Source organism: Erinaceus europaeus, chromosome 17, assembly GCF_950295315.1.
Source record: "Erinaceus europaeus chromosome 17, mEriEur2.1, whole genome shotgun sequence".
NCBI classification, from domain to species: domain Eukaryota; kingdom Metazoa; phylum Chordata; class Mammalia; order Eulipotyphla; family Erinaceidae; genus Erinaceus; species Erinaceus europaeus.
Window position 1 is genome coordinate 29,525,243 of NC_080178.1, and position 21,643 is coordinate 29,546,885.

General features: G+C 40.7%; 1 protein-coding gene across 1 annotated transcript in view; it reads left to right on the forward strand.

The window, feature by feature from the left end:
• The window catches only part of WT1 (WT1 transcription factor), a 59,070-nt gene that overhangs the window by 12,279 nt on the left and 25,148 nt on the right, over nt 1-21,643 (forward strand). Inside the window, 2 exon segments of the mRNA XM_060176632.1 lie at nt 9,787-9,864; nt 10,888-10,938. Coding sequence (XP_060032615.1) covers nt 9,787-9,864; nt 10,888-10,938 — 129 coding nt within the window.

Genomic DNA, 21,643 nt, shown 5'->3' on the forward strand with positions numbered 1-21,643 from the left:
TGTCTCTCTAGCCCTGAAGCTAGTCTTCCTTCTCATCTTGAAGTTAAGGAACTAGTATATAGACTTACGATTAAGTATGTAATACACAGTATGAGTTTGCTCTGAGGAACTTCTCAAAAATTCTCTGCTGTTTAAGATGATCACACAACCCTTGTCAGCTTCCTCAGTTTATGCATTTTTTTAAAAAAAATTCTTTATTGGGGGATTAATGTTTTACAGTCGACAGTAAATACAATAGTTTGTACATACATAACATTTCTCAGTTTTTCACACAACAATACAACCCCCACTAGGTCCTCTGCCATCCTGTTCCAGGACCTGAACTCTCTCTCCCCTGCACCCAGACTCTTTTACTTTGGTGCACCAATATGCATTACACCAATATGCATTAAAGAATCTGTACATCCATATATGCATTGGTGTGTAGACATGGGTAGAACTGTATAGAAAGTGCCTCAGTCCAGTCAATGCCCATATTCAGCAGGGAAACAATTACAGAAGCCAGACCTTCCACCTTCTTCATCCCATAATGACCTTGGGTCCATACTCCCAGAGGGATAAAGAATAGGAAAGCTATCAGGGGATGGGATGGGATACAGAGATCTGGTGGTGGGAATTGTGTGGAGTTGTACCCCTCTTATCCTATGGTTTTGTCAGTGTTTCCTTTTTATAAATAAAAAGTGCCTCAGTCAACGTTCAGGTGGTAATTGGAGATGGTTCTCCATTTACCTACCCCACATCTTGAAGGTGGCTAGAGTTTTGTCTACAAATAACCACAGTTTCTGAGACCAGAGATCGCCCCTATGGAAAGAAGTGATCATAGTTGGGCAAAAGCATGAGTCCCTGTGACATCATAGCCAGGATTTGTTGCATGTTGACTGTGCACTAAGTGTCTCAGTTTCTTTGTTTAATTTTTTCATTAGTGATTTAACAGTAGTCTACAGTAAGCTTCTCTCAGTGGTTAAGTGTCATTTTCTGTTCCAGGTCTTTCTAGAAAGACTTTCTTTTTTATTGATTAAATAATTATCAACAAGACTGTAGAATAACGGGTACAATTTCACACAAATCCCACTACCAGATTTTTTTTTATCTCATTCCCTCCATTGGAAGCTCTCCTATTTTTTATCCCTCTGGGGGCATGGACTCAGGATCATTATGGGGTGCAGAAGGTGGGAGGTCTGGCTTCTGTAATTGCTTCTCTGCTGGACATGGGCATTGGCAGGTCTATCTGTACTCCCTGTCTGTTTCTGTCAGAAACAGACCTTCATTTCCTGTAGTTAAGAAAGAAATCTCATTATCCATTAGGTTTATCCATATTTTGTCATAGAAAGTACTCATTAGGGTTGGCAAAATAGCTCACTTGGATAGTGTGCTGCTTTGCCATGTGAACAACCCAGGTTCAAGCCCCGCCCCCACTGCACTGAAGGAACTTCAGTGCTGTGGTCTTGTTCACTCTATCTCTGCTTCTATCTTTAAAAAAAAAGAAAAGAAGGAGGGGCCTGGGTGGTAGCACAGCGGGTTAAGCACACATGGAGCAATGTGCAAGGACCGGCGTAAGGATCCTGGTTCGAGCCCCTGGCTCCCCACCTGCAGGAGGGGTCGCTTCACAGGCAGTGAAGCAGCTCTGCAGGTGTCTGTCTTTCTCTCCCCCCCTCCCCCGTCTTCCTGTTCTCTCTTCATTTCTCTCTGTCCTATCCAACAATGATGACAGCAATAATAATAATAGTAACAATGATAAAACAACAAGGGCCACAAAAGGGGAAAAAGTAGCCTCCAGGAGGAGTGGATTCGTAGTGCAGGCACCTAGTCCCAGCAATAACCCTGGAGGCAAAAAAAAAATAAAGGAAGGAAGGAAGAAAGGGGTTCTGGTGGTGGCCAGCTGGGTTAAGCACACATAGTAGGAAGAACAATGACCTGAGCAAGGATCCCAGTTTGAGCCCCCCCATGCTCCCCACCTGCAGGGGGTTTCAATTGTTCTCTGCTATATCCAATACAATGGGAGAAAAATGACCTCCAGGAGCAGTGGATTCATAGTGCCTACACCAAGCCTCAGTGCTTGGTGCTGGAGGCAGAAAAAAGAAATGGAAAGAAAGAAAGAACTCAGCAAATGAAAGGCAGCGTTTTTTTCCTCATGGGTATGTTGGAAACCAACTTCAACTTTCTCCAAAAGTCCTTGTCAAAAAGTAACTGTATCTGTCTTTCATACTCTGAACTCTTCCACCACGGAGTATGAATTATTCCAGTGAAGATCAGTTCAGGCACCTAGAGAATGCCCCAAGCAGACCTTTTCCTTAGCCCTTCCTGTCAGACTCAGTTAAAAAGACTTTTTCTAGAAATACCCTACTTTGTGCTTACTCTGAAGCAAGATCCGAGGGAGGCTGGACCCCCATGTTTTCTATAATGAAGAGCGAAGTCAGCCCACCAAAAACCACAATTCCCTCCTGACTTATCCCTACAGCAGACAGCTTAGCTGGACCTTTTCTATTCATTTTCCTTGAGTCCACCTGCCTCCTTTACTTTGTTGACCTCCTTGAAATGCCCAGTTCCTAACTGTGCCCATTTCATAGGTTGATTCTCACAGCTAATTCCAAAGAGTTCCATGTACTGTATCAGAGTCATTCCATGCACATTACTTTTTTTCAGACACTCCAATGGTTTCCCATTCTTTTTGTTCTTTTATTAAGGTTGCATATTTGTTAGCAACTGTGCTACCAATTAAGTGAGGATTTTGTCCTTTAAGTCAATTAAGTGAGGATTTTTGTCCTTTTGTCCTTTAGCAGGTAAAAAAAAAAAGCACTCCAACATAGGAAGCAATAACTGGATATTTTCAGCTGAATGTTGATGATTTGCAAATGGTGGAATAAATTGACAGTGAATCCTCTTACTAGTAGATTGTCTCTTATGTGAGAGAAATGTCTTCGGTAGTCAGAGTTTCTGGGTTATCCAGGTGGGAAGTGGGACTTACATGATCCATTTAGGTTGGCTTGCAACATAGACATGAACCAGTTCTTGCCTAAGGGAATATCACAATTAATAGTGTATCTTTGTACTTGTGTGTCTTCATACATTTCCAAGACATAACAAGTTTTGCCCAGGACTATACTAATATCTGTTTCACACATCAGTAGGCAGAAAATATGAAATGGTTTCTAGGGTGTTGGGCAGTGTTATCAAAGCCACAATGGCTTAAATTATATACTTGTGGGGGGGATCTAGTTTCAAATATTCCTGTAACTTTTGTGCTGACCAAGTGTTTATTAATAGAAGTTGAATCCCCAGTGGGTTTTTTTTTTTTTTTTTTTTGGTTAACTGGTGAGCTTGAGAGAAATTACAATACCAAAAGATTGACTGTAAAATAATTATTCTCTAAGGTCTGCTGGGCAGAAATTTCTCATCAGGCAGCCTCAAAGGCGCATTGGAAGGCAGAGTGCAGGAAAAGGGCTGTGTAGAAGTCTGGCTGCAGCCTCTGAGCATAATAAGCCGTGGCTGTCAAATCAGGTAGTGGTAAAACCAGAGATCTCTTTGCTGGTGTGGGACAGAACTATGACAGCAATAACTAGAAACATAAAATCTGATTACAGATTTCAGTTAGATACACATTTAAAAATTTATTCATTTATTCCCTTTTGTTGCCCTTGTTGTTTTATTGTTGTTGTTGGATAGGACAGAAAGAAGTGGAGAGAGGAGGGAAAGACAGAGAGAGAAAGATAGACACCTGCAGACCTGCTTCACTGCTTGTAAAGTGACTCCCCTGCAGGTGGGGATCTGGGGACTTGAACCGGGATCCTTACACCAGTCCTTGTTCTTCGCGCCACCTGCACTTAACCCACTGCACTATGGCTCGACTCCCTAAATACACATTTTATAGCCTGGGGAGATGTTTTTCTCCCATCAAAGTTGTTACTTTGCCAGCTAGCAACCAACTGGAAGAGGTAACCCCAATTTCATCCAAGTTTGATGGTTTCCTTCCAGTGGTGACATGAACTCTTCTACCTTGTTTGCCTGAATGTGGTAGAAACACTTAAAAATGAAACTGTATCTGAATCACACATATGTTTGAAGAGTGGAGGAGTGCAGATAATAGCCAGAGGGTTTTTTTTTTTTAATTTTTCTTTCTTCCTTTATTTACGTGGAGGCCGAGAACTCAGTAATAGTGCAATCCAGGCCAAAACAAACTCTATATGATGTACTACTGATTTCCTTTTAAGTCCCCTTTTTTGCAAAGACTGACTTCCTTTTATTTTATTCCAACTTGCATTAATCGCAGTTGTGGAAGTTTCTTTCCTCTCTCCCGTGCCTCCAACTTCAAACATTTCTTCTATAGGAAATAAATGGCTTTCTTTTTAAAGACCCATTTAAAAACACAGAAAGCACGCTATGACTTTCGGAATCTATTTTGACAGCCTGCAGTTTCAGAGTTCACTTCCGAACAGAGCCAGACAGTTGCAGCAGAAGCGCCTACGTGACTGTGAGCCAAACCCCACCTGCTTATCTGATCTCTTCTGGGAATGAGGCAGTTGACACCTTCAGTGGTGATTTAGTATTTAGATGGTTTATTTGTCAGAGGTGATATGTCCTTTGGACATGGTGCCTTTTTCTGGAGACTTTCATGGTGAGAGTTGGGTATTGACTGATTGATTACCCAGGGAAATCAGAGCTTGAACTTGTTTGGACTCAGTATTTTTAGCTCATGTTCACATTGTATCCTCTCCCTAGCAGCAGTTATTGCCATTGTTGTCCATGGCTTCCACTGGAAAGGTGGTGTTAGTGAAGGTAAATCTCCAAACAGTTGAGGAGCCTCAGCCAGAAGTCGGCAGGATGTGATTAGAATTTGCTCCGCTGATCCTATTAGTAGTTTGAGGATTTTCTGAAAGTGGCCCCATTGGGCATCTTCCTTTCGGAGGATTTGCAAGGCTGAGCTGTCAGGACCACTGAAATTGATGGAGTGAGGCCACTATTGAGACTGTGGCAAGTTGAAGAGGCTTCAGTGGGCATCTTGTATGGTGTTCTCTCCAGTGTAACTTTCACATCCAGACTCTCATCTGTGCCATCACAATACTATCATTAGAATCATAATGAAAAGACAAGGATCAGAGGTCATGCAATGCCAGAAAACCTTAGAGGGGGGAGCGGGGAGGAGCTGGGGTATAGGTGAACCAGCACCTAGATATTTCTCTGAGCCCTAGTCCTCCATGGATAAATGGGACCATAATTTTAACTGCCTTGTTTCAAGGACTATTAGGGATGTGTGAATTTTGCACTGTGCAAAATTCCCTAAGTTAGAAAAGTAAAAAATAATCTGAGTTGTTCATAAGTAACCATTATTAGAGTTTTCACAATACCCTTGTAAAATTAGACTGATTAAAACCAATTATTTCCATTTGACAGATGAAAAAATCAAAGTACAGAGCTGAATATATTTGCCCAAGGTCCAAAACTTAAGTATAATGGTACTGTTCAACAGGGACATAATATGTGTCATTTGAAATTTGCTGATAGCCACATTATACTATTGTAAACAATGGTATTAATTTTAAACTATTTAATTCATTATAGCCAAATGCCTTATTTCAGTTTTTGGCGTTATATATATTTCAAGTGCTCAATAGCCATGACTAAGCAGTAGCAACCATACTAGATAGTGGACTAGATTTTATTAAGCGACCACAGAGAGAGAGAGAGAGAGAGAGAAAGAGAGAGACCTATTATGGAAATTTTGCTTCTGGGGAGCTTAGAAGTGCCCTTAAAATATATTTTTAGGGCTGGCAAGATAGCTCAGCTGTTAATGTGCCTGCTTTGCCATGTCTGTGACCTAGATTTGAGCCTGGATCTCATTGCACTGGGGACACTGTGCTGTCTTCTCCTCCTTGCTTTCTGTTTCTCTTCATCTGAAACCATTAGATTAGCCTGGAATGGCGAAGCCCCAGTGATAAATTTTTTTTCTCTTTGGGCCATATTTTCTTATAGAGATCCTTTGTAATTTATTGGATTTTTTTTTTTTTTAGCATGACACTGGGGAATGAACCTTGGACATCTCTCAGGTACAAAAATCTCTGTGTTCTTTTGGGTTGAATTTTTAATTAGTGATTTACTAGTCATTTACAGGATTACAAGATAATAGAGAGGTATAGTTCTGTACCACTCCCATCATCAAAGTTCTTTCCTTTTTAAAGAATATTTATTTATTCTCTTTTGTTGCCTTTATTGTTGTAGTTATTATTGTTGTCATTTTTGTTGGATAGGACAGAGAGAAATGGAGAGAGGAGGGGAAGACAGAGAGGGGGAGAGAAAGACAGACACCTACAGACCTGCTTCACCACCTGTGAAGCGACTCCCCTGCAGGTCATCGTCAAAGTTCTACCCACCCCTGCCCCTCCCCCCGAGATAACCACCATAGTTCTCCCAAGGTCTTAGATATGGGCTGGACTGAGTGCGCATGCACACACACACACATACACACACACACACACACACACACACTTTCATATATGTTTTTAAAATTAATTAATTTATTTTTTATATTTATTTACTTATTTTCCCTTTTGTTGCCCTTGTTGTTTTTCATTGTTGTTGTAGTTTTTATTGTTGTTGTTGATGTCTTCATTGGTAGATAGGACAAAGAGAAATGGGGAGAGGAAGGGAAGACGGGGAGAGAAAGACACCTGCAGACCCAGCTTCACCACCTGTGAAGCAACCCCCCTGCAGGTGGGGAGCCAGGAGCTCGAACCGGGATCCTTACGCCAGTCCGTGTGCTTTGCGCCGCATGCGCTTAACCCACTGCGTTACTGCCCGACTCCCTATATGTGTTTTTTTCAAGGTTATATATTTCAATGCTCTGCACTCCACGAGTGAAATCATCTAGTGGCCGTCCTTCATTTCTTTATTTAACTTCACTAAGCATAATCACTTCCAATTCCATCTCTTGGATTGAATTTTCTGTTTTTGGAGAAGAGGGATAAAAAGAGAGAAGAAGGGGCCAGGCAGTAGTGCAGCAGGTTAAGAACACATGGTGTGAAGTGCTGGGACTGGCATATAAGGATCCCAGTTCGAGCCCCCGGCTCCCTGTCTGCAGAGGGTCACTTCACGGGACATGAAGTAGGTCTACAGGTGTTTGTCTTTCTTTCCCCCTCTCTGCCTTCTCATCCTCTCTCAGTTTCTCTCTGTCCTATTCAATAACAATAGCAATGGCAACAATAACAACAACAAGGGCAACAAAACGGGAAAAATGGCCGCCAGGAGCAGTGGATTCATAGTGCAGGCACTGAGCCCCAGCAGTAACCCTGGAGGCAAAGAGAGAGAGAGAGAGAGAGAAGAACATCACAGTGCCATTCCACCACTCATTCTCATTGATGAACTCCCCTCATGCCATCCATAATGCACCTATGTAGTATCAGGACTCAAATCTAGAACTGACTTCCCTGGCAGATGACCTCACCAATGTGCCCCAAGTATCTTGCCCTACCCCACTAGAGAAAGATAGAAACAGGTTCGGGGTATGGATCGACCTGCCAACATCCATGTTCAGTGGAGAAGCAGTTACAGAAGCCAGACCATCCACTTTCTGCATGCCATAAGAATTTTGGTTTATACTTCCAGAGGGATAAAGAATAGGAAAACTTTCAATGGAGGAGATGAGACATGGAACACTGGTGGTGGGAACTGTATGGAATTATACCCCTATTATCTTATTATCTTACTAATCTTATTAAATCACTAATAAGATTTTTTTTTTTAAATCCAGAACCTCAGGTATGACAAGGCATATCCTCTGCTGAATGTACTACTTCCCAGCCCATGGACTTATTCTTTAAGTTTGTGAGAAAATTCTTAGATAGTAAGGCTATATTTGGGAGACTCATTATTAACTCACATGTGTAAACTTCTGTTACTCATCTTATTTCTTTTGAAATAAGCCCTCTTGAAAATTATGATTTTCTTAGTTTACTACAAGGATGAAATAATTTCAGAAGGATCCCACATCTCAGTAGGGTCTAGTAAAATTGTCATCTGAGGCTGAGTGATTTTTGTTGGTGAACAATTAAAAAAAAAAGACAGTGACAAAAACACAGAGCTGCCTGGGGAATACAATGCCTCTTGGCAGAGATTAATGGCAAGATTAATAAATGGATTGCTTGATGAAAAGGCGCAAGAGAACAAAAACCAGTAGAGATTGTGGAGGAGTCCACTTATTAATGAACTGTCAGCCCAAAGAAAGTTCAAGAAACTCTCCTATGTTAAATGCAGCAGGCTGGCACTTCTAATAAAAATTGGGGTCCTTCAGGAATTAATTACACCAACTTTACAGAAAGAATTCGTGGAATTGCAAAACATAGTGGCACAGACCAGCACGGGCTGATGCTGCAAATGGGGAAGCTGCAGGGGAAACTAATCTTTTTTTTTTCATTGATATGTAGGATATTGTAGTAGCATAATAGCCAGTCAGACATGGGGATGAGTGATGGGGTCCAGATATACACTGACTAATGAAACTACACATACTTTGAGTTTGAAGTCACTTCACATTTCATATGTAAAATTCCCCCTTGGACTCCGATTTCCTCCTTATCCTGTGTACCCGCCACTAAGGAGTTCCAAATAACTTCCAGAGTGATTACAGGAGAGGCAGATGGACTCTACCAAGATTTATCAAGCTCTGCTGAGAGAAAGCACCGACTTTCATTTGTTCAGAACTGCTGTCATTTCTCTCACTCTTTCACAAGTTCCCAGTTTGTTTGGCCTGAGAAAGTCTTCCGTAATTAAACTTTGATGTTGCTTCTGTCAGTGGGTGAAGCAACCTGAAGGAATGTCACGACAGCACAGGTTGTCCAGGATTTGCCATCTGACACTTCACGTTAGATAATGAAAGCATTTTACCGTTCTCTCCTTTGTGCCATGAAGGCAGAGTAAAAATTCTCTTCTGTAATGTGTTTAGTCCATGGTACCCAGACAAATCATTAATCTCTTGGCTTTCAGATTTCCTAATTAACCCTCTAGGCTCAGGACTAAATTTATTCCTAATGGAGGTTGGAAACCTAGGAGCATTCTCTGGCAACTGATGTATGGAATAGCTTTCTAGGAATGAGATGAATATCAAGGGGGAGAAAACAGCTGTCTGTTGGTTTGCTTGGAACTTTATTTTTTTCTTTGGGATCTGAATGTAAATGATCAGATGTTTTCATAGAACTTTACAGAACCAGGTTGGGGGTGGGGTTCTCGTTTTATTTTTACACTCCATTTGACTTGTGCTAAGATTATAACACTTAGAACGATTCCTTCAGTTGTTGCCTTTGTATGTCACGTCTACAGACATTAGATTATCCATCACCCATCACTCTTTGACTTTTCAGGCCCTCATAACCCACATGATACTTATCCTTTTGATTAAAACAACTTAATGACCTTTTCACAAATAATTAATCTGCTGTCTTTTTAACTTTCAGCTCTAGGCTTTTAACTTTAATGTTGAGCTAACCAGCCTGTGTTGCCTTTCAGAGTTTCACTCCTTTTAGCCTCTTCCACTCAAAGGTTTAATACCTCTTTTTAGAAATCCCAGTGTTTGCTATACTAAAGCTTTTTGTTTAAAGCTTGCAAATTACTACCACATCTTTTCTGGTGTGTGTGTAGTGGAAAATTGTAGAGATCCGTGGATGAATGAAAATCATTTCAGACTCATGTATCCTGGCATTCTGGTACACACAGAAATGTTTACAATAATGTTAATACTCCATTGGTTTATCACTTTTTTTTTAATTTACATGTTTCTAACTCTGGGTGTTTTTCTGACAGTGACAATTTGTACCAAATGACCTCTCAGCTTGAATGCATGACTTGGAATCAGATGAACTTAGGAGCCACATTAAAGGGGTAAGTTGTTTTTTTTTTCTCTCTCCATTGCCCTTAATCTTCAACTTACACCTGTTTGAACCATCTTAAAGATACTTGTAACTTAAAGTTTTAGAACACTAGGCTTAGCTATCAATTCTCTGTAGAATTAAGATGTTTTCTTCCTTTCTCCAGTTAGTGGGTTATGATCAGTATTACATTTTCAAAATTATATAAAATAATCTTTTTGCCTGAAACGAGGGAGTTTTAAAACTATTGAGAAAAATCACTATGACCTTTCTTCTGGAATGTTTTATAGTTGTTAAGAGGTGAAGTGTCCGTTCAACATTCTGTTAATGCTTGCGTTTTGCTAGTGATACCACAGATGTTACCCATTATATTATCTTATCAAATAGAGATACTTTGAGGCTACAGCATTCAGGATTCAAATTTATACTTGAATGATGATTATTTGGACAATCCAGAGTCAGATGTGCTCATCAACAGGTTTTCTTTACACTTGATATACAAATAGGGAGAACATAGGTGGGAGCATAGGTAGAGACTATTCTTTGGACCTGAAAACTATTTTTAAAAAAAAGGAATGTGGATGAGACCTGCTTTTAACAGCAAAATAACTAAGATGGACAGTAGGATAAGACACTGATGAAATGCCTGTGATGTATCAGGTTCTTCACTAGTCATCTTGTCTAACCTTCCTCACAACTCTCTGAGACTTATATAACTGTTACCCCCTTTTACAAATAAATCAAACTCAGGACATTAAATAAAATTTCAAATTCCCATTGTATTAAATAAGAGAGCTGGACTTCAAGCCCAGATTGGATTCTCATGCCTCGGCTCTTTTCAGCCTCTCTGTGGTACCTCCTGCCCTGCCCTGAGCCCCAGTGGAACTAGGGACTTAATTTTCAGCACTCTTGGTTAGACAACTTAGCTTCACCTCTTTGTTTATTGAGTGGCTTCGAATTAGATTTGAGGACCTGGGGGTTTTCCTAGAACCATGCATGCTCCATTCCCCATTCCCCACCTCTTCTTCTTTTCTAGAGTTGCTGCTGGGAGTTCCAGCTCAATGAAATGGACAGAAGGGCAGAGCAAGTGAGTGGATAATGCGATGATGACAGAGCATTTGATGTAGGCCTTATTGACTTGGCACCTGGGGTCATGCAGGAGTTAGGACTGACTATGGGTAATCAGGGTCGCGGTTGCCTCCTTGAGAAGGGAGGAATATCTTTTTCTCTCTCCTCTCTCTTCTTTCTCCCCATTCCTCCTCTCTCCTTTACTTTCCCTCTTGTCTTCCCTTCTTGCTGCCATTTTTATTCATAATTGATATACTGTGGATGAAAATGAAAGTGGTGACATTTCTCATGGAACAATTTTTATCTCTTGAAGATCTTTTATTTTTATATAGATAAAGATTAGAGCATCACTAGGCTTTGGCATGTATGGTGCTGGGGACCGAATCTTGGGACCTCAAGCATGCAAGCCCTGTGATCTGCCTCATCCCTGGAAACAGTTTGCCGTTATTGGTTGTTATTGCTTTTTAAAATTTCTATCAGGCTTATCACCGGAGCTCAGTGCCTGCATGGTAAATCCACTACTCCTGGGAGACATCCTCCCCCCCTTTTTTCTTTCTTTTTGGGAGAGAGACAGAAAATGAGAGGGGTAGGGGAGATAGAGAAGGAAGCACTTGCAGCATTGCTTCACCACTCATGAAACTTCTCCCCTGCAAGTGTGGACGGGAAGGGGGGGCTTAAACCCAGGTCTTTGCACATGGCAACATCTGTTCTCTACTGGGTTCTCCACTGCTCAGCTCCTAGAGGCAATTTTTCAAATGATGAAGTGAGAACACATACATTTCCTCATGAGTGTTTTATAGATATTTCTACTACATAAACAAAATCTTTCAGTCATATCGTAACTTAAATTTTGTCTATTTTCTTTAAAACCTCTCGGAGAACATACTTTTTACACCAGATCTACTGCCAGATTTTTTTCGCAAATACTTTTTTGTTGTTCTTGTTGCTGTTCCCAAGCACCTGTAACCTTTTCCCCACTTCTGTAACCTGCATCCTGGGCCATGTCTGTAGCTTTTTATTAATTTTTTAAATTTTCTCTGTTCAAACACCAGAACCAGCCTCCCTCTTCTCATTCTTCTTCTGTTCTTGGCTCAGTTCTGGGGTTTTTGGATCATTCTTCAGTGATCAGCAGAGATCTCCTTCATCTCCCAAGATTTACTGCCAGACTCTTCTCTTCACATCCACCCCTCTATTTTTCTGCTATTTCATGCAGATCTCCATTTCCTCTCTTTAGACACAAGTGTAAAATTGTTTTCTGCTGATTGGAATATTTTCTCTCCAGTTATATCCAAAGGGCTGCTGATAGTTCCAGCACTGTATCTGTCTACTTACTCTTGACTTCTCTTATGTTTCTGGCTTCTAGGTTCTACCAGTCTTTCTGGATCCCCTCCTTTTCTTCTCTTTTTCCTACTTAGAATTTAGTAACTCTTCCCAAATTAATGTATCAAAATAGACAGAACATGATTGTGAAGTGATTTCATTTTTAAAAATTGTTTCATATTGGAGTACAGTGTTTGTTTGATTACAGAAATTGCAGATAAGAAGTCGTGACATGTTGGAATCTGGGTCTTTCCACAGTTGATATAATTTTGATATATTTAAGGTCTTTAGACACATGATGCTGGTCCCTTGCTGGAAGGTCAGAAGCTCTTTTGTAAGAATGAAGTATGAATACTTTGTTTTATTCAATCCTGCATAAAAGGGGAAAACTAGAAGCACTTTCACTGATAGTTAGTTAGTTGTATGTTTGTGCTCACATTCTGGAACAGGATTTTTGAAATAAAAGTGTATTTTTTGAAATGTTATTCAAAGAATTTTAGAAAAAGTATAAAAATAGTTCTAGTGAGCTTATAGAGGAGTATCTCTTTGGAGAGCAAGAAATGACAGTTGTCTAATTTACTATCATCTCTTAGACTATAAATTTATTCTGCTAATACATATATGTCAGCTGACATCTGCTTCCATTTGTGATTTAAACATTCATCTAGGAATGGAACTTTTGGGCCTGGGAGAGTGTTTTACATTTGTTTTTTCTTTTGATCTCACAACAATCCTAGAATACTACAGTCACATCCATTTTTCAGATGAAGAGGCTAGAGGACTTAAACCACCTAACCAAGTTTACCTAGTTAAGTGGCCAAGTTGTACTGAAATTCATTTCTGCAGACTGAACTTTTTAGACTGTGACTATAGTTAGAAACAACTATTACGGGGGGGTGGGGCCCAGTTAAGCACATATAACCAAGAGCAAGGACCTGAGTTCAAACCCTTGCTCCCCCCTGCAGGGGGTCTGTTTCAAGAGCAGTAAAGCAGGTCTGCTTTGTCTCCCTCTCTCTGTCGCCCCATTCTCTCTCAATTTATCTCTCTCCTACATAATAATAATAATGGAAATTACAGGGTATTTTTAAAATAAAAGCAAAACCATTAAACAAAGAAACAACTCCTAAACAGATTTTCACAAAACATTACTGACCCTCATTACATGTGGCACATACTGATGTTTCCTGATCTAATCCATACAGTAAAAAAAAAAAAAAAAATCCTACTTGTGATGTATAGATTGGATGAGGGGGTGGGAGGTAGCGCAGTGGGTTAAGCGCACATGGCACAAAGTGCAAGGACCAACTCAAGGATTCCAGCTGGAGCCCCCGACTCCCCACTTGCAGGGGGGGGTCACTTCACAAGTGGTGAAGAAGGTCTGCAGGTGTCTTATCTTTCTCTTCCCACTTTCTACCTTCCCCTTCTCTCTTCATTTCTCTCTGTTCTATCCGATAGCAACAACAATAATAACAACAAGGGCAACAACAACAAAATGGGAAAAATGGCCGCCAGGAGCAGTGGATTCATAGTGCAGGCACTGAGCCCCAGCAATAACCCTGGAGGCAAAAAACCAAAATAGTTGACTTGTTCCCTCTTTCCTCCAAGTATAGATAAATGAACTCAGTTGACCTTTATTGCTCTTGTAGAGCAGTGATGGGGAACGTCCAGCCTACTCTTATATGATCCAAGAATTCATTTGGTTTGGCCCAGGCAAGGCAACCACAGGCAGGACTTGATGCTCAGTAAATGTAGGAGTTTTATTGTTAGCAACATCAAGAGCTAATTTTTATTTATTTTATTTTTATTTTATTAGTGCCCAGATATTGATTTACAAGATTATAAGATAACAGGTATAATTCTGTACCATTCCCACTACCCAAGTTCTGTATCTCCATTCCTTCCATTGGAAGCTACAGTAGCTCTCCCAGAGTCACAGATATGAACCCCACTGTTGCTACTTTATAGAGAGGACAAGTTCCTGGAGTGGGCCATGAGAGGGATTATGCTGATGTCCCTGATGGAAGTGACCAGGGTTGATGGAGAGAGGGGTCTATTAACAATAAAGTCTAGGCCCAGGAGTCAGGTGGTAGCACACTGGGTTAAGCGCAGGTGGCGCGAAGCACAAGGACCAGAGTAAGGATCCCAGTTTGAGCCCTGGCTCCCCACCTGCAGGGGGGTCACTTCACAAGCGGTGAAGCAGGTCTGGAGATGTCTCTCCTTTTCTCCCTATCTCTGTCTTCTTCTCCTCTCTCCATTTCTGTCCTATCCAACAGTGATGACATCAACAACAATAATAACTACAATAACAATAAAACAAGGGCAACAAAAGGGAAAATAAATAATAAAAAACAATTTTAAAAAGTCTAGGCCCATCATTATCTTTGTAAGAATCCAAGGATTCCCTAACTAGGGCCTCAGATGATGGGGTGGTTTGCTATTGACCAAAAAGGCCTTTATTAAGTGAGCCAATGAGAGCTAACTTTTAACTTGATAATTTTGTATAGTCTATGAATGGTGTTATAAAATATCTAAGTGGACCTTGACAGGAATAAGGTTTCCTACCCGTTACACAGGTTTGACTCAGACGCAATCTGAGTAAGTATCATTATTCTTTGTAATACTGGATCTAATTTCTTTATTTAATGTGCTACCCAGGAAAGAACCTTGCACATCCATAATACTGTTGAGCAGACTCCCTGGCTCTTACACTCAAGTGAGGGAGAGAGAGGGAGAAACGGACAGAGAGAGCATGCGCTAGAACAAAGAGACTAGTGTATTGCTCTAAGTCCTTGGTGCTCTCATGTGGTGCAGGAGCTCAAGCCCAGGTCCTCGTGTATAGAAGGCAGGTGCTCTTCCCACTGAACCACATTCCCAGGGCCTGTCAGCTTTTATTTAAAATATCATGTACTTCAAACTATCTTCAGTTAAGTCTTTCTTCACATTTTCTTCCCTTGAAGGTGTGACTTTCAGTAACATAAAGTTTTCTTCACGTTTTCTTCCCTTGAAGGTGTGACTTTCAGTAAAAGAATGGAAGGAGGTGTGCAGATAGTGGTGCATCTGGTTGAGCACATGCATAAGGGCCCAGGTTTGAGTACCCCTGCAGGGGCCATGCTTCACAAGCAGTGAAACAGGTCTGCAAAGTGTCTGTCTGTCTCTCTCTCCTTCCCTCTCCCATCTCAATTTCTCCCTGTCCTATTAAATAAAATTTAAAAAAAAAAAAGAAAAGAATGGCTATAACCATTCTATTATAAGCATCAGTGATAACCATGGTGGAAATAAAATTATAATAAAATTAAAGAATAGATGTATTTTTGTATTTTTAGCAAGTTCCCAGAGCCATCTTTCATTTGATGTCATGGGGCAGTATTAATATAATGGGTAGGGGGGAGTCGGGCTGTAGCACAGCGGGTTAAGCGCAGGTGGTGCAAAGCACAAGGACCGGCATAAGGATCCCGGTTCAAACCCCGGCTCCCCACCTGCAGGGGAGTCGCTTCACAGGCGGTGAAGCAGGTCTGCAGGTGTCTATCTTTCTCTCCCCCTCTCTGTCTTCCCCTCCTCTCTCCATTTCTCTCTGTCCTATCCAGCAACGACAACAACAATAATAACTACAACAATAAAACAACAAGGGCAACAAAAGGGAATAAATAAATATTAAAAAAATATATAATGGGTAGGGGCAGGATTTTAAAAAAATATTTATTTACTTATTCCCTTTTTGTTGCCCTTATTTTATTGTTGTAGTTATATTGTTGCTGTTATTGATGTCATCATTGTTGGATAGAACAGAGATAAATGGAGAAAGAAGAGGAAGACAGAAAGGGGGAGAGAAAGATAGACACCTGCAGACCTACTTCACCGCTTGTGAAGTGACTCCTCTGCAGGTGGGGAGCCGGGGGCTTGAACCGGGATCCTTACTCAGGTCCTTGTGCTTGGCACCACGTGCACTTAACCTGATGCGCTACTGCCCAAATCCCAGGAGCAGGATTTTAAGGAGAACTTGGGGTAAGGCAAGATGACAACATAGAATGGGGAGAAACAGTTTTGTGACTGACATATTTGCCTCTCTCTTTCTACTCTTTTTATTCATCTTCTAATTTCTTCTTGTCCGTTGGGTTCAGAATCACTTTAACAACTTCAAACAGGAGACTGCTCATGTTTTTATTTAAATAAAAGGAAGGTACTTTATCAAACTATTCCCATAACTCTATTTATTTTGCCCATAAATAAATGAAGTTAAGCTTTTCAAGTGGATCACTGGGAGAAAAACTAGTTTGTTTCTGGTGTCTTGCATTGTCTAATTCTTATTTCTTTAAAAACATTTTCTGTGCATACATAATGCCTGCCAGTTTCCTACAGCTTCTTACAAACTACTCTACTAGTCTGTTAACCTCTGTTTTGTGTCTTTTGAAGAAAATATCCTGCAAAATGGAGAAACACATCAACCTTGACTGTGCTCCAAGTTATTAAAACAAGGAAGAAGTTATTCTCTGGGGACTTGGGCAGGGGGAGTGGGAAATCAAACACAATAGAAATGTGAAAGGAGTGCTGAGCAAAATGAATGTCCCTTTGCTGGTCCAAGAAGTTCACAGACTGTTGGGAACATACAGTATTTGACCTGTGAATGCTTGAAAGAAAAACGAAGGCCTCCCAATGAGTGATGTATGGTGCAAACAAAGCTGCACTTTTTGGTAGGGCCAAGGCTGTAGAATCTGGAGAAAATCCCTGCTAGACATGGTCTCATCCCAAAGAACCTGTGCCAAAAGAGATAGCTGTCTTCTCTGGCTGGGCGTCCCAATACACAGCCCAGCACCTTCCTTCTTCAATGTGAACATAAGGTATTCGTCCAAGAGATTTACTTCTTGAAAATAGATAGCCTGCTTTTAAGTGGCTCCTGGAGCTTGCAATACAAAGTGGAGGTGGGGAGAGAGAATATCAGCAATTCTGAGGGCAGTGGGCCACCTCCATTCCCAGCAAAAAACCGTGAATTCCTCTTTTTACATGAACTCATCATAAACCCTTCATTTTCCCTTTCAAGCACCCACAAGTCCAGATACCTTGTGTCTCCAACACACATTTATGCACTGAAAGCATTTCCTGCTTTGCTTTAGACTTGGCCGGGGTCTGTTAGCCATAGGGTCAGAACAAAGCATGGGAATCCTAACCTTGCAGGATGTACATGGAGACTCCTTATTCCAGTGGACAAATCCAGTTGCTTCTTGCCCTCACTTCTCACTTCCATGCCACTTTTTTCCCTCTTCCCTTTTACCATTCCTGCTGTTTACTCTTTGAGTATGTATCTAATTATTTTTACTATATAAGTAAATAGTTGACATATGTGACATATAATATGCATATCTTCATACAAATTGTAGAGTAGTTAGAAAATACAAGTGTGTAAGACGAAAATTAAACTTCCCCCCAAATCCCAGACAAAACAACTGTTGATACTATGTTGCATATGTGCTTCCAGACATACACTGTTTATGGTCTTTCTTCATCTCAGGTCTAATTCAAGAAAATGCTGCATCTGTAGGTCATTGTGAAATTCTGAATTTCAGTCTTGGTGAGAATTTGACTTTCGGAGAATATTATCGATCACAGAAAATATGTATTTAATCAACTATCTCAGCACCATTGTTTCTAACTATTTGATTTAAAGCAGTGAATTTTTTTTTTTTTGAGTGAGAATGACAGACTTGTTCAGATGAAGAAAAGAAAGGAGCCAAGAAGCAGGAAGGATAGAAAAGGCAGGGGGTCGAGGGGGAATGGGCAGTAGTGCAGCAGGTTAAGCGCACATGGCGTGCATGAAGTGCAAGGACTGGCACAAGGATCCAGGTTCAAGCCTCCAGCTCCTCACCTGCAGGTGTGTTGCTTTACAAATGGTGAATCAGGTCTACAGGGGTCTATCTTTGTCTCCCCCTCTCTTTTCCTCTCCTCTCTCCATTTATCTCTGTCCTATCCAACAACAACAACAATAATAACAAACAGTGATAAACAATAAGGGTAACAAAATGGGATTAATGGCCTCCAGGAGCAGTGGATTCCTAGTGCAGGCACCAAGCCCCAGTATTAACCCTGGAGGCAAAAAAAAAAAAAAAAGAAAGAAGAAAAAGAAAGGGCAAGGGGGCACTGAAGCTGGGTCGAGCTGGAAATAAGGAACATGGCAGACCCAGTACAGGAAGATGAACTTTGCTCAAGTCTGTTTTAGACATCTGATAAGAAAGTTCCTTAGCATTGTCTTTTTTTTTTTTTTAATCAGACTATTTCTGGCTATTACCTCATGCTTATTCTTCAAGATGAATTTTAGATTCGTTTTGTGAATTTCAGAGAAGCTCTTTATCAGTGGTGGTTCATTAGGCATTATAAATGGAATACATGAACATGAGAAATTAATAGAGGAAACTGGGTGTGGGGGTTATAAGAACTGTGTACAAACTTCACAGTTCTTCTGTAATTCTAAAACAGCAAGTTAAAAACACTCTTCACTAATATTTTGAATGGATTGCATGAGGTTTAAATGTTTATTTTGAAAAAGATTGATAAAAAACCCCACATAAACCTTTTTTTTAAGGGTGTGGTATTTATCAGTATTTTTTATATTTTATTTGATAGGACAGGGAGAAATTGAGAGGGAAGGGGACAGAGAGAAAGATAGACATGTGCAGTACTGCTTCACCCTTGTGAGGCTTCCCTCCTCCCCCGAGGTACATACTTGCACCTGGGTCCTTGTGCATGGTGCTCAACCAGGTTCACCATCACTCAGCCCCCTTTCTCTTGGTGATTCTAAAGTCTTGCTATTTATGATTTTTAAAAGCTATACCCCTTCAGAGACAACACAACTGTTATACAAAAGACTTTGATTCTAGATGTCCCAAATTCAAGGTCCCAAGTTCAGTTCTGGGTATCATCATAAGACAGAATTGAGCAGTGCTCTGATAAAAACAAACCAAAACAAATCTTCAAGTGATTGGAGAGGTGTGTCAGCAGATAGAGTCCTTGATGTGCATATGTGAAGCCCCAAGTTTGTTCCCTGCACTACATATAATGGAACTTTCTGATCTTTCTCTTTCCCTGGAATTAAAAATCCTCCTAGAATAAGTGTTATTCCTTTGACTATATTACAGAGTTTTTCCTTTGTTTCCTCACCTTTATTTTGTTACCTTATTTATGTTATCTAATTAATTTTGTTATAGTACTTTATTGCCCAACTACCCTTCATTTGAATAGTGGGTTCTATGAAAGAGTTGATTATGCTCACATCCTCAGATTTGTATGCCTCCCATACAGCTGAAGAATCAAGAGAGACCTTAGTCTTTAAATATATATATATATATATATATATATATATATATATATATGTATGTATATATATATATATATATATATATATATATTTTTTTTTTTTTTCCTCCAGGGTTATTGCTGGGCTCGGTGCCTGCACCATGAATCTACCGCTCCTGGAGGCCATTTTTCCCCTTTTGTTGCCCTAGTTGTTGTAGCCTCGTTGCGGTTATTATTGCATTGTTGACGTTGCTTTGTTGTTGGATAGGACAGAGAGAAATGGAGAGAGGAGGGGAAGACAGAGAGAGAGGGGGAGAGAAAGATAGACACCTGCAGACCTGCTTCACCGCCTGTGAAGCGACTCCCCTGCAGGTGGGGAACCGGGAGCTCGAACCAGGATCCTTAGCCGGTCCTTGCGCTTTGCACCACGTGCACTTAACCCGCTGTGCTACCGCCCGACTCCCCAATATTTTTTATTAGTGATTTAGTAATGCTTTACAAGGAGTCTGGGTAAATAGCACAATGGTTATCCAAAGAACCTTCTGTATTTGAGGCTTCAAGGTCCCGGTTCAATCCCCAGCACCACCATAGGCCAGACCTGAGCAGTGCTCTGGTTAAAAAAAGTCAATAGACTACAGGGCACAGTTCCATACCGCACCCACTGCTACAGTTCTGTGCCTCCCCCACCCTCTTGTCACCAAGGATAACCACCATAGTTTTCACAAAGTCTTAGCAATAGTTTGTCTTCTTTTTTTTATTTTTAAGATTTTCCCCATTTATTTATTTATTTAAAAGGAGAGAGAAAGAACCAGACATCACTCTGGTACATGTGCTGCTGGGGATTGAACGCAAGACCTCTTGCTTGGGATTCTGATGCTTTATCCATTGCATCACCTCCCAGACCACTTCCCCCCACCCCCTTTTTAGCAAGCTTGTGTGTTTCAGCTCTTTTTTTAAAAAATATTTTATTTATTTATTAATGAGAGGGATAAGAGGAGAGAGAGAGAAAAGAGAAGAACACTAGCCGTAACTCAGGTACACGTGCTGCTGAAGATCAAATTCAAGAACTTGTGCTTGAGAGTTCAGTCCTTTATCCACTGCACCACTTTCCAGGCCGGGCTTCAGCTCTTTATATTGCACATGTGAGCAAAAATCATCTGGTAGCTACCTGTCAGAGAAATGTAGGCTATTTGATAACAGATAAAAACTCTAGCACAAAGAGGCCTTGTGTTATACATAAAAGTATTCTATAGACAATTTACATATAAATATTTTATATATAAATACATCTAAGAGAGTTTTTTAAAAACTTCTTGAGGAAAGACTAGCCTTAAGTGCTATTAATAAGACATAGGTTATGTAATACAGTATGACTGAGTAAACTTGTTCAACTTTAAGAATAGTAAGATGGGTTGGGGGTCGGGCGATAGTGCAGCAGGTTAAGCGCATATGGCACGAAGCACAAAGACAGGCATAAGGATCCCAGTTTGAGCCCCCAACTCCCTACCTGCAGGGGAGTCACTTCACAGGCGGTAAAGCAGGTCTGCAGGTGTCTTTCTCTCCCCCCTCTCTGTCTTCCCCTCCTCTCTCGATTTCTCTCTATCCTATTCAACAACAACAACCATGACAACAATAACAACTACAGCAAGGGCAACAATGGGAAAAATGGCTTTCAGGAATAATGGATTTGTAGTGCTGGCATAGAGCCCCAGCGATAACCCTGAAGGGAAAAAAAAAAGAATAGTAAGGTGGGGAACTACTAGCCTTTGAGAACCGAGACTGAAAAGCTCCTGCTCCATTTTTTCCTGTGAAATGCAAGGCTCGTTGAATCTAGATTTGAAATAACCCTTACAAAAGTGAAAATAGGAGCAGTCTCTTGACTAAGATAAAAACCCAGTGATTCAGAGAAATTGGGATTCTGATGAACTAGCCCCATGATGCCAGACACATGTAAGGGGAGACCCAGATGCCACTGGCATAATGTGGTGAGGTGACCGATGAGAACGTGTGTCCCTGTGTCTGTGTGTGTTAAAGAAGGATGGACAGTCATGTCTGAAGATGTCTTTCTGAGCAGGAAGGGTCAGTAAGCGTAATAGGTTTTTGTTGTTTTGCTTTACTTTTTT